Below are 16,610 nucleotides of genomic sequence, written 5' to 3'. Positions count from 1 at the left end.
AAAAAGTAGTGTTGAAATTACAAATAATTATTTCTAAACCTATTATACATTTGCGAAAGTATTATTAACAACAACAAATATTATTCAAACGAAGATTTAGAGAATAAATTTAAAATAACTTTGTTAAGATCGCAGAAAAAGAAACGAAGATGCTTGTCAGAATTTCCGAGCAATTTAACAAATAAAAAGTTAGTATTGCTGTCACATGATTCCTTTACGATTACTTGATTAGTCAAACTGAAGACCTGCCTATGCGGCAATTTACGAAATCTGCATAAATGGATTTAAAGAAATAAAATCTCTGGAGCAAATTTCAGTTAATAACTTTGTTTAATAGATAAATATGACAATCATCGTTTAGAAGCATCTATGTTTCTTATTTACTCACGATAAATATAATTAAGACTTATTTATCAAAACACTGATACATAAACCTATACCTTAGTCAAGGATATTGTTATCAAACTAAAATTTTCATTATCGTTCTATTTTTGGAACAGTAGATAGTTGATAGTTTAAATGTAAAACATAAATGTAATGTATAAGATCGAAATAAATGGTCTACTATTGTCTACAATAAAAAAAATATAATAATTGACATTCTGATAGCTGACAGTGACATTTACCAGTTGTTTTTGAGTGGTTAGTGGTTGAGAACTTGAGAATGGCAGTAACAAATTGAAATATTAATTTACAGTTGATAATAAATCTTGGAGTATGGTGTGATGTATTGAACATAGTGAAAAGTTTAATATAAAAAAATGTTCATTCCTTTCTGTATGTAATTGAACCATCTATTTAATATTTCATTAAAATTATCAGTTAATATGTCAGGAGTATTTGGATACAGTCGAGAAGCTGTAAGGGTGAAAGTTAAGGTAGGATTGTTTTATTATTGGTACATGCATAAAGCTATTTATTTAATATATTATAATTGTCCGTAATAATTACAGTATGATCACTATACAGTTGTATTTATTTTTGTTTAGAAATGTGAAAGAAATCAGCCACCAGAAATGAGAAAGTTCAGTGTAGATCCCCAAATAACTTCTTTTGAAGTGTTGCAAAGCATTTTGGCAAAAGCCTTTGATCTCAAAGGGGACTTCACTGTTTGTTTCAGAATATATGATGTAAATGGATATGAAACATACATGCCTATACTTTCTGATTGGGATTTGGATGCTGCCTTTTTAAAGTAAGTTTTTGTTTCACTTAAAAATGCTTAAAATATTGGTTTGACACTTATCCTTCTAGTCTGTTATGGTTGCTCCAGTATAAGGTAGGTATTTTACAGAAATATAAATATTCTAGGAACATTTTCAAAATTTTATTTCATAATGGAAATTCCAAATGTGTAATGCCATGGTCTCAAGTTTACTTAGGATTGAATGTATAATATTATTTACTGTATTTATTATTTTTTATTCAGCCTTGTGTAATATTTACAAACAATAGCAAAGAAAAATCACATATGTTACATAAATATGTTGTTTACTATACAAGTGAATGGTATAACATTTGGTAAATAGTGGCATAGAAGACTTTTCAATAAAAAAATCAAGGTGTTTGGTGTTACTTCACAATGCTTATATAGTATATTAAAATTATATTTACAAATATAAAGTAGCATAACTTGTGTTTAAAATTTTCTTTTTTTAAAACATATTTAAGTATAAAGAAAATAAAATAAGCTAAACATGTTTATTGTGATAATATATACTTAAAGGGGAGTTGAATCATATGTGCTCTATTTTAAGTATTTTCAAAAGTTCTGAACCATAAGAAAACCTCTCAAAATAAGCTAACAGATGGAATTACTTACTTTTGAATTGCCTAATTGGTGTTTCTGGTCAAAGAGTGACCTCTGTGAATGAAGATATTACAATAATTTCTAATACTGCCTTTATCAAATCTTAAATCTAATAATGAAACTGTGAAAATTTGTAATTTCTAGTGAGTAGTTGCTTTATAGAACCATACAAAAATATTGCATATCTTTAAATCTTAATGTCTAGTTGGAGATGGGATTTGGAATGGACTACTTATTAGTTGTCGTCAAAAAAACTAAATGATATTGAATCATTTCTCTGGTTATGTGCTGTGTTGCACTATCATCAGTAATACCCATTTTCTAATTCCTCATGATAAAGTTGATTTCTGAATGAACTTAGTATCTCATTGTTATATCAAAGAATATAGACGCATATAGAAGGATATTTCACTGTTATTTTTGAGTGTCGGCAAAGGTTGATCACATGTTATAAAAAAGAATGAGAGATGGATCAATATTTCTGACATACAAAGCACCTGACGATAAAAAGAGACTTCTGGAGAATACTATCACCCCCTCGAAACCAAGGTGCTCTAACGAACAGACTAGGTCATAAAGTACCCTGACAAAAGTATTCAAAATAGTGGTAACACACAGACACCATCCTGATACTCAATTAGATCGGGCTCAAGCAAATTTGATCATTAACAAACTGGAGCAAGCACTTGATGAGGCTCCTATCTGAGATCAAAATGAACTTTTGCAGTTCCATAAAACATCGTTTAGTGAGGGGACCCTGTGGGTGAACTGTGTTAACAAGTATACAAAAAAATAGATGACTGAAGTGGTGAAGACTATTGAGGGCCTGTGGGAGGGAGTAAACTTAAATATAATTGTTCCAAATAATATGCCAAAGCGCCCCATTGTTCTCACCCGCATCCCCAATGAAGAAACTATCAGGACCCATCTAAAGAGGCAAAATCAAGACCTTAACACAGAAGACTGGTTGTGATCTCTGTTCCACAGACTGTATGACAGTAAAGATAAATAAAGATTTTATTGTGAAAAAAACAAAAAAAAGACAGTTTGCAAATCAATGGCATCAAAGTTTGATTAGGTGTAGATGCATAAGTTAAATAAATAGCTTGGTCCATAGTCTTTTCCCACTTCCCCCTAACTACATCTTTCATGATAGTTTTAAGCTGACGGCCACGGTTTGAGTTTATGCAGTCACTCTCTTAAGGAGTGTTTTGAAGTATAAACCGTAAGCATATCTCCCATTTGAACTGTCCTTCTATATACATCTATATTCTTTAGTTATATTGTACTGTAGTATGTATGCTTAAAAAAATGATACATACCAATCTCATTAATAACAACTATTCTCAGTTGTACCACTCTCCATATAAATTTTTTTAAACCAGTGCTTTCTGTATCTCTTATAAACAGTACTGTTGTGTTACTGTTTCTATGGTTACCTATTGTAGATTAGCAGTTCGGGATTAGGTATTAGGAAGTTAGGTTATTATTCCGGGCATTAAATAATCAAACTCAAAATTTTACAATTTATTTGTTAAAGCAGCAATAAGTATGTAATAATAACCAGGTATTTAATTTGTTATTGGTATTATTAATATCTTACATTTCTAATGATTGTTTATAAACAAATAGTACTCATCTAACCGCTTTCATAATTTATGAGCTTTTTAATCAGTTTAACAGATAATGAATTATATTAGATATCTGTGATGTTTAGTAATATTTGATAAACATTTTTAATAACCTTTAAACTTTGTAAAATTGGTAACAAATATTCAACTAAGAGTGCTGAACATTCAATGATCTTATCATTTTTCTATCTATGAGTATTTACTCACACATTTTTTTTTTTCAGTCATGTGCACCATTATCTAATATATAAACATCTCGTGTCATAGTGTTTGTTAACATACTCCTCTGAAATAATTCAACAACTTTTATAAAATGTTTTGTCTATATTTAGTAGGTCTAAATTTTGATTCCATCATATGAATACAGCTACAAACATGCTAAATAGAAGATCACAAAGAAGAGATGAACAGATGAAATACATTGAGTATTTACATCTGGTTCATTCTTTTATATTAAATGAGCTAGATATTGAATATTATTTGAAAGTGACGATTAGATATGTGGACAAGAAATATCCCCATTACCATCCACTAAAATTCAAAAATGAGTCAGCCGGGATATGTTGTGCGCCAAGAAAAGTGCAACTGGTCTTTCAAAATAGTCACATTGTACCGCCTCATAACCTCTACAATTTTCACTATTGGCCAACTGACCTGAAAATGCTCAAATCAAGACAAAAGGAAATGCTTAAATATGGGACATTTTTAAGTCATCAGCCTAGTCTCCTATTACAAACACCCTCTCCCAAGCATGATTTGAATATTTCTCCAGCCTGAATAAGGCCATCATTATCGGAGACTTTAATGCCAGGCACATACAATTTGGCGACACGGCAACCAACCGTGCAGGCATCCTCCTAACAGACCTGCTCCTTGACCTTCCCTTACATCGTATCAATAACCGTGAGCGGACGTTTTTGGGTCCCTAGGCATGTCGTCCATCGATCATGTCGTATGTACTTACGATTTGATCGACATATTAGGTGACGAGTGCATAATGGGCGACTCAATCGCTTCAGATTACATTCCTATTTTAGTAAAAGAATAGGTGCTAAATCCTTTACCCCTCAATCCTCTCCATACAATAAGAGACTACAAACACGCCAACTGGAACCGCTTTAAAGACCATCAGTCTGCTAATATTCCACAGTTAGGTAATTTAAATTATCCTGATGGTATCAATAATGGTATTACGGTTATTAACGAACTGATAAATCAAGCAATTGAGATATCAGTCCCTAATAAGGTCATTAACCCTGCAAAACCACCACTTCCTCTCCACATAATTGATAAAATAAAACAAAAGAGACGACTCCTCCGTCAGTTTCAACGCACCCGCAACCTCCTTGTCAAAACAGAATATAACCGCCTGTCTGCGATAATCATACTACAGGCTCTCACCTTGTGGTGAACAATCAAATTATCAATTCTCATCAACAGAAGCCCGACGCCTTCAAAATACATCTGCAAAATACACTAATCGCCTCCAACGACCACATATTTGACCACGACTTCCGTGTAAGAACCGAGAGAGACATAGAAAGACGACTCGCCGCCCCCTTCGATCCACAGGAACCTGATAGAAGCAAACACAATTATGCTCCATAAAAAGGGCAAACCTAGGACCGATCTAAACTCTTGTTGGCCGATTTGACTACTAAACATCTTGGTTAAGGTCTTCGAGAGGATCCTCAAGAAGAGACTCGTAGACTTTACCACAGAACATAATATCATCCCTACATTTCAATTCGGCTTTAGAGAAGGTCACTCCATCTCAACGGCATTGACAGAAATCCTCACACACATCACTCAAAGTCTAAACGACAGTAAACTATCATTAGGCATTTTTCTCGATGTTCAAAAAGCCTTCGACCAAGTCTGGCATGCTGGACTGGTCAAGAAACTACTGAACATCGGCCTGCCATTTCCACTCGTTATACTTATCCATTCTTATGTCACTCAACGTAAAATCACGGTAAAGATGCGTGGTCATTTCTTAGCCTCTTTTACTCCTACAGCAGGAGTTCCACAAGGTTCTGTGTTGGAACCAATACTCTACACGATATACAATAGCGACTTCCTCAACCCACGTAACACTCACACCCTCACTTTACTCTACGCAGATGACACTGCTCGCGTAACAAAATCTCGAGACGCAGGTGCTCTATGTATGTTTGCTCAAAATCACCTTGACCTGGTCGACAGGTGGTGCGAGAGATGGAGAGTAACATCTAACCCTTATAAAACACAATTGATTCTCTTTAGACACCTCAATCTCAGCAGACACACTACACACAATTTAGCCGCAAGAATCGACCTCAGACTTTGGGGCGATAGACTCGAGCTCCGTAACCAGATTGAGTATATCGGTGTGGTTTTCACAGAAACAGTAAACTGGAGTGCCGATCTGAATGCAACCTGTAACAGGATGAGGAGAAGAGTCGGTTTACTCGATGCCCTCTGTGGTAAATTCGGACGGACACACTCACGTACACTTATACACACGTACAAAATATTTATCAGGCCGGTGATTAAATATAGAGCAAATCTTTATGCCATGTTCAGTCACCGCCTTACACAACAACTGCTGGGATTGGAACGGGAAATCCTGCGTAGAGTAAACAACAAACGGTACGACTACCCCTACGCCCTCATACATCAACTGTCGAATATCCAGCCCATCAATGAGAGGCTCTCCTCTCTGAGCTGGAGTTATGTGTACAATCAAAACCATCTGTGGCCAAAACTTCAGAGTCCAAAATATCATTAAAACTACTTGCTCAGTCTTTGGTAATGTATTCAACAGACACCCCAAACGCAAACTACCATTCCTACTCACTAAATTGCTGACCCTTGCCTACAACGAACTCCTTGATGAATGCATTGATATCCTGGAGGCAACTCCACTCTATTTTCGCCGTAACTATTAAATAGCTCACTTCGAGCTTTGTTACGGACAGGGAGGGATCGGTTTTCTGTAGTTTCCCGATCCTATTGCACAATTATACTGTTGAGGTTATTGTTGAGGCTACAGCCACAGTTGTTCTCTCCGCGATTCATAACATTTATATATTTACTAATTAAATTCAGTTTAAATTCATAACTATATAACTTTTACTAATAAATTTTTGAAAATGACCGTTTTAGTTCAAAACCCTTTCACCTCTGGCCACCCTGTACACCACCTCCTCCGCATGACTACAGCCACCGACGCGTACCACCGGTAAGCACAATGCAGCGACACATGAAGACACCAAACAAAAACAAACCACGTCCTGAAGAGGTGTCCCACCTAAAACAGGACAACAAAACCAACCACAAAGAGAAACAACCAACAGAAAAACAACAACCAGACAACGATGGAAGTCATCAGTCAGTAGTCTTACTCCGGCTCCCATATAAGGTCTCCTGTACCCTGGGAGCCCTTTGCCGGGTATCTGCTCCCGTTCTACGAACTTAGAATCGTTGGCTGAAATATTTTCACATTAAAAAATGTGTTTTTATTTTATCACTGATGTAAGAAATATCGATAATCCACCAAAGATGGAATCTATGCAGAGGGCAGTTCGAATTGACTGGTCAAAATCCCTCTATAAGGCACCATTGGAATGGATAAGTGGCCGTATTATTGCAGGCCCTTCCTTCCCTCTTGGTGATAAGACTAAGATCTATATGGATACAAGACGTAACAAATCACTTTAACTGGGTGGGTGTAAGGCAACGGAGAGAAAAAAATCAGAGATAGAAAACTGCAGAGAAAAATAATTAAGAAAATTTAATAAAGAAAATGAGGACTGATCTACCTCATAATATAGATCTAGCGAGATTAATTTGCGGACCCCTCTGGGGGTATTTAGCAACTTTTTATATATAAGAATTTTTTGCTTAAAATAATTTTAATAAAAACCTAGTAAATTAAAAGGTTTTATTTCATAAAAATTTCGGTAAAACGTATTTGTTTACATATTTTTTTATTCATTTTATTCTGTAAATACAAATGAAATGTATTGAGTTGATACATACGTTTTTGTGCTATAAATAGTTAATATCATTTTACGATAAAGAAAGTAATTACTATTCATGAAAAGTACTAGAACATCAGTAGGCAGATAGGGTGAATTTTAAGTAATACACAAGGATGTAGAAAAATATGATAATTATAGTAAATAGGAATTTAACTGCCATTGACTCATACTATTCGTGTTACTGTATACTGCACATTAAAACAAAGTTTATCTAATGAATGATTCACTCGACATACACAAAATACACTGCTTCAAAAATGTGGCTAAAGGCGGCTACAGACACACATGTATAATAAGCTTGACCAGCATGCTTGTTCATTCTTTTTGTACAAGCACGCTTGAGTGTCTGTAGGGAAATGTGCTGCAACTGCTGCAAGCTTTGTGATTGTATAGGCGGCTTGAGGATTGAAAGGATCTTAATTATGCATGCTTGAATTAAGCGTGCTTGCGCAAGCAAAACGGTACGTGTGTACCCAAGATTTTCAAGCGTGAACAAGTTGGCGTCCGTTGTGTTGCTTTGTGATGTAGCATTTGAGTAATTTTCGTCATGACTAGTCATCTCAAAAAGATTAACCGTGAATTATTGGAAGAGTTTATTCAAGAATACCAAAATCAGCCATGTCTTTGGCACGTTAAATTTTGGCAATTGTTAAAAACATAAACTCCTTACGGACTAATTATAGAAGAGAAAAGAAAAAAGTTGAAGATGCGGACCACTCTGGAATGGGTGCTGATGAACGTTATTAGCCCACACTTTCGACATATTTTATTAAACTACCTCTATTTTTATCAAGCGTTTTTATCGAGCGAGTTTCGTTTATTTTGCTTGCCCTATCTCTACCCCAATAATTTCTGTCCCCAATTTTCAACCCCCTATAATAATACTGTATGTGGTAGACAACATATTCGTTACAACCTAAATAAAGTTCATCATCATCATAAAAGGAGGCACCATCGTCATTGTTTCCTCTATTAACATAATCGAATTTCCAGAATGTTTCTTCCTCTGCTATGACACGTCTTACGCTTTTTGCCATTTGCCAATTGTCAGATGAACTTTTGATGATATGGAGTCAGATAATAGTTGACAAACATCTTGAAGTTTAAATGTAGTATTATTTCTCGCGACATATCCCTTCATTTGAGCCCAGATTAGTTCTATTTGGCTAAGTTCACAGTGATAAGGTGTTAATCGTAACACTAACTCCATGTTCTTTTGCTATTTCATCTACACTATACTTCTTAAATTTTGGTGAATATTATTTGCATAGCTGCAATAACTCTTTTTTCAGTAAACCTTCTGCTAGCACTACTATTTCTTTGGTTATTAGCCAATCCAAGAGTTCTTGCTCTCTCCATTTAGTGTTAAGTAACGGTTTCTTTAATCTTGAATGGTAACTGGCATTGTTCATGACTATTACAGAATTCTTCTTCTTCTTTCTATGCCGTCTCCATTAACGGATGTTGACGACCACATTTCTAAAAGTTTCTCTGTCTTTTGCAACGTGGAATAATTCGTCTACAGTCATGTTTGTCCAGTCTCGAATATTTCGCAGCCATGACTTCCTCTTTCTACCTATTCCCTTTTTGCCATCGACTCTACCCTGCATGATGACCTGCAGAAGACTATATTTATCATTCCTCAGTATGTGTCCAAGGTCAACAATTTTTTGTCTCGACCCATCCTTCTCAGCACTTCCTCATTGGTGACCCTGTCTTACTTAGATGTTTTGAGAGGAAAATCCTCAGAAGAATTTTTGGGCCTTATCACGACATTAATAGCAACCAATACCGAATCAGAACAAATGCTGAGGTCAAGCAGATGTATAGAGCGAGCGATATAGTCCAAGAGATTAAATCCCAACGTCTTAGATGGGCTGGCCATGTCCATAGACTCCCTAATAACCGCCTTGCCAAATTATTATGGGAGGAAGCCCCCACAGGAAGAAGACCCTTAGGACGTCCACGAATGCGATGGAGAGACAATATATGGTCAGATCTAAGAATAATGGGACTGCCCACTGACCCAACTATTATGGACGACCGTTCAAGATGGAAGCAAGTTATGCAGTCAGCCAAAACCCACCCCGGGTTGTAGTGCTACGAGAAGAAGAAGAAAAAGAAGACCTTGTCAGTCCATGGAATTCTCAACATTCTCCGGTATATCCAAAGTTCAAAGGCTTCAAGCTTCTTAACTATTTGCGTTTTTTAACGTCCATGTTACTACCCCGTACAATAGTTGGGACCAGACGTAACATTCAACAAACCTCAGTCTCAGCTCAGTATTCAGATTTGTGTCACAGAACAATTTCTTGAATTTTAAGAACGCTGCCCTTGCCATTTCTATTCGTACCCTGATCTCTTGGTTTGGATCTAATTCTGTGTTGATGTAAGCTCCCAGATATTTATATTTTGTCACTCTCTCTATTTGCTGTCGACCAAGGGTTAGTTGTTCATTATTTATTGGACTCCTTGATACTATCATAAGTTTGGTCTTATCTGTGTTGATGTCAAGTCCCATTTGAATGCATTCACTATTTATTGCATCTAGTAAAGTTTGTAGTTCTTCTATACTCTCAGCCATAATTACCGTGTCATCTGCAAATCTCATGGTGTTTATGATTTCTTCACCAATTCTTATTCCCTCGTTTCTTTCCCATAAGGCTCTTCTGAATATGACCTGTGAGTACACATTGAAAAGCGTCGGAGACAAGACGCATCCTTGCCTGACCCCTCTCGCAATCGGTATATTATTTGTTTCTATATCGTTCACCTTTACTACTGCTTTCTGGTTCCAGTATATAGCCTTAATAAACTCAATTACAGAATTGGTTGGTAATAAATCTATCATTTGACTGAAATATTCCTCAAAAATATGAGCAGTCATTTCTTCATGGTAGTCCTTCGTAGAATTTGAAATAAAAATAAAATCTAGCAAGCCTCCATCAACAAATCCTTTAGCTCCTCCAATATGAGTGATAATTAAACGGCGACCTTCCATTTGGAAATTTTAAGCCCGTTTACAAACCTTCTATCAATGCCTGACGAGCATTTGTAACCAGTTTATCTTGCCAAACTTTTTTTTGCAAAATACTCTTCATTTATCCATGTTTCATCTAAATAAAAAATATTTTTGCATTCTCTCCTTAATTTTCAAATTTCCTTAAATATTGCCTCCCCAACAAATAATCCCATTCTTCCTCTATGAGCGCAGATTTTCTATTGTTATTCTCATAAACGACTCCTAATTCACGTAAAGTTTTCCACAATTTATCTCTTTTAATGTTTGGCAAATATTCGTCTTCATTAATGTCTACTAAAAGTTTATCCCAAGTAGGAATCTTTTTTTGTAAATACAATGAATGAACTTTTCTTCGAATTGATTGTTTCACAGTATCGTCTATATGAATGGGTTTTTGCCCCCATTTTTTGGTTAAGCGATGTACACCGTCGTGAAAACAAACTAGAACTGAAGTTGGACCGCTAGTTGAATAGCAAGTCGGAGCGTGAGTGGAGACGAATATCCAACTAGTAGTCCTACTAAGTGGGACCGCAAGTCGGAACGTGAATGTCCAGCTTAAGTATTTTGCAAAGTTTTCTGCTTTTTTAATTACTGCATTAGGTACTCTTGTAACGAAATATTTTGCCTACCACATGGGGTATTACTATTAGGGGTAGAAAATTGGGGACTGAAATTATTGGGGCGGAGATAGGGCAAGCAAAATAATTGATACTTGTGCGAACGGCACTCAGGGTTTGTTAGGAGAGCTGGGGTCGTGGATAAGTAAATGACAAGGGGGTTGGATTGGGGCAACTACAGAAAAATGAAACAAAAGGTCATGAATCTCTTGGGACAAACAAAACAAAAAGAAACAGGAAATACCTCTAGTAATTTAAAAAGGGAGCCACTTCGAGGTGCCTAATTATAACCATTACAACAGCTAGTTGTAACTATAGAAATAATTATTAAAAATGAAAAACATATATTTTTCAAATGAAACTCAAAAAAGGGTTAGTTAAAAAAATAAGACAATACAAAATTACTATATCAATAGTTACCAAGTACAAAAATATAAAGAAAAACTCACATGTGTCCTATCTGTTTACAATGGGAAATTGCTACAAAAACTTTCAAAACTATTATTACATGGAGGTTAACCTTTTTTTTTAAAACAAAACAAATTAATATCAAAAATAATAAAACGAGCTGTCATAAGTTAACATTAAATTAAAAAAAAAAGCTGAACAAATAAATTGACAGCTAAAGTCAAACTCTAAAATTTACAATTTTAAATATTACAATTTTTTAAATTCTAACGAAAGCAAAATATTATTTAAAAAAAATGTCTGTCTTTACTTTAAAATTTAAACAAAAGTTACGTGGATTTCACTTAATCACACATTAAATTTCTGAATCCATAACTGGGGCTGAACTCTAAAATTCTGGTAAATTACATCTATTTGAGGTTGAACTCTCTGGACACGATTAAATACATAAGGACTGCATCTCACACTGCGAATTGGACCGACCATTTGAGGCCGAAGCCGGCACTGAACACAAAACTTGTGGCTTTGCCTCTTAAAAAACAGGAACAGGTAGAATTAGACGGCATACACATTAATTTGCTACGATTAACTGCTACTAAAATTGTTTTCCATAACGTAAGACGAAGATTTCCCTGAAAAGGGACAAAAAAAAAGAAAACTACAAATTCGACGTGAATTTAGACATAACGCTGAAGCCTATCACTCTTGACCGCAGCTCCAGCGAGGGCTTTTTTTTTACTAAAGACACAGAAGTGTACTTACATTAAAATCTGGTCAGTAACACCAATTATCAATTTGTTTCTAACTTAAATTACTTATTAAATCTTAAAATTAGGTGTCTACTCATTAGTATCTTTCCTATTATTTCTAATAACTAGCATTAAATTTAGCATGCATACTCGCACAACACTTTACTCTGCTTTTCACTCACTCATTATACCAGTTCAAAAGGCTTTGTTCTTTTGAGCCTTCTCTCTAGTTTCGTATTGTCGAGGAGCTGGATAGCCTCGACGTTTACATGATGATGGAGTCGGTTGTTCATGGCTCCCTGTAAATTTCTTGATTATCTGATTGACGTCTTCTATCTTGAGGTCCCGGTGGAGGTCGTTGTTCCTAACGTACCAAGGCGCATCTACGATGTTCCTCAGCACTTTATTCTGGAATATCTGGATTACTTTGATGTTACTAGGCTTGGCACAGCCCCAGAGTTGGCAGCCATAGGTCCATACTGGTCTCAGTATTTGTTTATAGATTAGGAGTTTATTATTTATGGATAGAGAGGAATGTCTTCCCATTAACCAATACAATTTCTTGTAGCGGATGCCTAGTTCTTCTCTTTTCTTCTTCACGTGAGCTTTCCAGCGAAGTTTCGCATCAAGAGTGATCCCCAAGTACTTTGCTGATGTTGCAATAGGCATTTGGACATCATTTATTCGAATTGGAATATTATTAATTCTCTTATTGGTAAAATTTATATGTACTGATTTATTTTCATTCAGCTTAATTTTCCATTTTTTGGTTCATTCATGGATTTTATTTATTGAATTTTGTAGTTTTTCTGTAGCTTCTTCGACGGTGTCACTTACCGCTAAGACAGCAGTGTCATCTGCGAAGGTATTTATGGTGTCGTCTTCTAGTTCAGGTATATCACACGTGTATATTAGGTATAGGACTGGACCCAATACACTCCCTTGTGGAACACCTGCTTCAATAACCTTGAGATCAGTGTATGCATCTTCTTGTTTAACTCTAAAATGTCTGTTCGCTAGATATGATTGTAATATATTTGAATATTGTTTAGGCATGAATGATTTAAGTTTATGTATCAAACCCTTATTTCATCACCCAGCGAGAGTGATGAAATAAATAAAATTATCTTTAAAATTCATTCGCACAATCTTTGTATAAACAAAACGTATAAACTGGAATTAAGACGCAAATTATTAATTTGAAAACGCAGTATTGGGCGGTTTGAACAAAGAAATATCGAGGAACATACTCAGCTGCGAAATAAATAAAAACTCTAAGATGGTTTATATTAACTCGAGCCGACCTAAGAAGGAATTGAAATATATTTCGGGTATTTTAACTTAAAAGATACGAACTCAGAAACATGGAAAAAATTCTTCGTTATTATAATGCATATATGAGGGGATTTCAATTTAATACATATACGAGGGGATTTCAAGAAATTTACAAATGCTGCACTCTATAATAACAATTAAATTTTACTTTATTTTGTTAGACAACTATAAGATACCTGTCAAAAGACACATGATAATTTAATAATTATATCGTTCTTAGATTTAATTTTTACGTAATTACTTATGTGTTTAAATAAATAATTAAAATTTTATTTTGGTACGCCTCTGCAACGAATATGATTTCGTTGCTTTAAGTGCGATGGTGCCAATTAATCACCTTCAATTAAAAATTGTTTTAGAATAGTAATAAAATATAAATATCATTCCTAGTAAATTTAATTATTATATACTTAAACTAAATAAGATGTTTAAAAATAATAATTGTATTTATATGAAATTATTTTAAAACGAGATATGTCAATAATAATTATTTTAAAACGAGATATGTCATAAAAATTTAGAGCAAAAAGTAATACAATGCCAGTATACAAGTTTCGCTTCAAAAAAACTGTTTCTTTTTTCAGAGCCCACAATGCCTCGGTGGCAAGCAACACTGAACCTTGTCTGTCCTTAAGGGTGGATTTGAAACCTTTCGAAGAAAGCTCCGACGACTGGGAGATTAAACAAAATGTGCCTATTATTACGCAAATCAGAACTGTTACAAGTCAAGAAGCTAAACCTGCGCCCAGACTTCATGGCATTTTTAATCAGGTAAGTCTTGAGTTGAACGTTGGCTTGGTAAATTATAAGAGAAAATTACATTTATCTTATTTCTTTCACTTCTTTACAGAAGAAAAAATAATGATCTTTCCTTTCACACATTCAAATCAAACGAAGCATCTCTTGTGGCCATACCATTTCTAAACTCAAATTGTGTGTCATTAGTTTAATATTCATAACATCTTCATCAACGAATTTTAATAATTTGATGGGCACAACATATGGTCCAGTAGTAGAAGTAAAAATAAGATAAAATACAAAACAATTATTTATTAGGTGTATGAAATTGGTCGAAACATTCATTTTTAGGAAGTCGCTTTTCACATTTACTGCATGAAGTCTATACTAAATTTCAATAAGCGATGCAGGGCGTGTAAACAACGATAAAATTGTATTTTAATTGTTAAAGTTTTAATTGTCGTTCAAAATTTATCTGCTCGTTCCGATAGTAACAGTATATTATTAAGATCCAGAAAGATACACCAGAAATATGGAAGAACGGCATCTTAGATGTTCAAGAAAAAGTAGAAAAGGAAATATGGCGGCTGGACAACATAATTGAAACACATGTTGAACCACTTGTTATAAGCGTTGATGCTAGTGACATAATATCTAGTTTATCCGAATAATGTTTACAAGTAGCCGATATCTCGATCTCTGCCATATATTTACGCCGAACTCAACAAATTATGAATCACTTTGTATTTTATTGCAAAAAACTAACCGTTTTGCAATAGAGACAATTTGTCGAATCGTACAAACAACTTTTTGAGAACACCCTCTAGGTAAATAAAATTTGTTGGTCGTTTTTGAGATAAAAAATAATTTCTTGGTTTTTCTCGCCCTGTATGAATGGTTCCTATTGTCAGATATCAACTAAAAACAATCAAGATGTTTGTCTCGAATTTTTGCAAAATTAAAAATATAAATTTCGTATTTTACAAGTTAATACTTTTGACCAAACGAAAAGATTGTTCTAAAACTAAATGCGATCCTGTTAGAGGCCTATACCTGCTAATGTTTACGTCTCCTGCATAGCTTATTGAATTTTAGTATAGTATTGTTATAGCACACAACACAACGCCCTTGGCTAGTGCCCTCGGGAATGTGATTTATCCCGTCAAATTTTATGTCGCTTAGAACAGGGGCAGATGGACCGCCTTTTCTTTTTCTTTGACCTGATCCTGCTTTTACAAGTTCTAGGGCAACGTTTCTGCGAAACTCAAGTTGTGTTATATTTGTTCCTGCATTCACATGTTGAAAAAAGCGAAAAGCTGCCACAACCGCCAAATTCAATGCATGAGCAAACAAGTTCCATCACCATTTTTTTTATCTAAGTCGGGGACGATAAGAAGCAGCTAAACGATCAAAAAGGTCAACACCACCTATTCCAATGTTATATTGTCTTGTCAAATTGGTTGAGTTACATCTTTTTTATGTTCAGACTTCACTCTTCTGGTTGTATTTTGAACAGGGGTTACTACAAAATAATTACTTGCGACTATTACAGGAGCAAAAAGTAAAAAATTCAAACCTTGGATGCGCCCAACGAATGAACTTGACTTTGAAAAATATATCACCAGTAACTTACTCAGAAATACAACAAGAGAAGACGTAAATAACCTAAACGAAGAAATAGTAGATACATTAACACAAGCTCAGGAAAAATTTGGCCCTAAACATGGAAAAGAACAAAAAATTAGTAAAGAAACGAAACAAAAAATGGAAGACCGTAGAATGCTGAGAAGTCAAGGAAATGTTGACTCGCAAGATATAAACAGCATCAATAAAGAAATCTCTAAAGCCATCAGACGGGATATTAGAAAATACAACAACGAGAAAATTATAAAAACTATAGAAGACAACAAAAGCATGAAAGCATTGAGAAGAAAAATGGAAAATGGCAAAAAAGAAATCTTCCAACTTAAAGACAAAAATGTAAATATTATCTCAGATAAACCAAGCATATTACATATAGTGGAAAGTTTCTATGAAACATTATATAAAAGTCAAGTTATTCCAGAGCTCATCGAACAACCAATACAAAAGGTACATAATGTAGGATTGGAGGATATACCAGATATATCACGAGAGGAAATTCAACATGCCCTCAAAAATATGAAAAATAATAGAGCTCCGGGGGAAGATGGTGTAGTCATTGAGACAATTAAACTAAGAGGTCCACTTTTGATGTCCCGAATCCAAACACTTTTTAATCTATGTCTGCATAGTG

General features: G+C 34.7%; 1 protein-coding gene across 1 annotated transcript in view; it reads left to right on the top strand.

Moving 5' to 3' along the window:
- The first annotated feature begins 544 nt into the window (after positions 1 to 544).
- LOC140447402 (uncharacterized) overlaps positions 545 to 16,610 on the top strand; it is a 31,436-nt gene continuing 15,370 nt past the window's right edge. The window contains exons 1-3 of the mRNA XM_072540034.1: positions 545 to 878; positions 990 to 1,195; positions 14,182 to 14,368. Of these exons, the coding sequence (XP_072396135.1) occupies positions 828 to 878; positions 990 to 1,195; positions 14,182 to 14,368 (444 nt within the window). The 5' untranslated portion in view covers positions 545 to 827. The remainder of the gene's footprint in view (positions 879 to 989; positions 1,196 to 14,181; positions 14,369 to 16,610) is intronic.

This window comes from Diabrotica undecimpunctata, chromosome 8 (genome assembly GCF_040954645.1).
Source record: "Diabrotica undecimpunctata isolate CICGRU chromosome 8, icDiaUnde3, whole genome shotgun sequence".
Lineage (NCBI taxonomy): Eukaryota > Metazoa > Arthropoda > Insecta > Coleoptera > Chrysomelidae > Diabrotica > Diabrotica undecimpunctata.
Note: the sequence above shows the minus strand (reverse complement) of the source record. Positions and strands in the feature narration are given on the sequence as shown.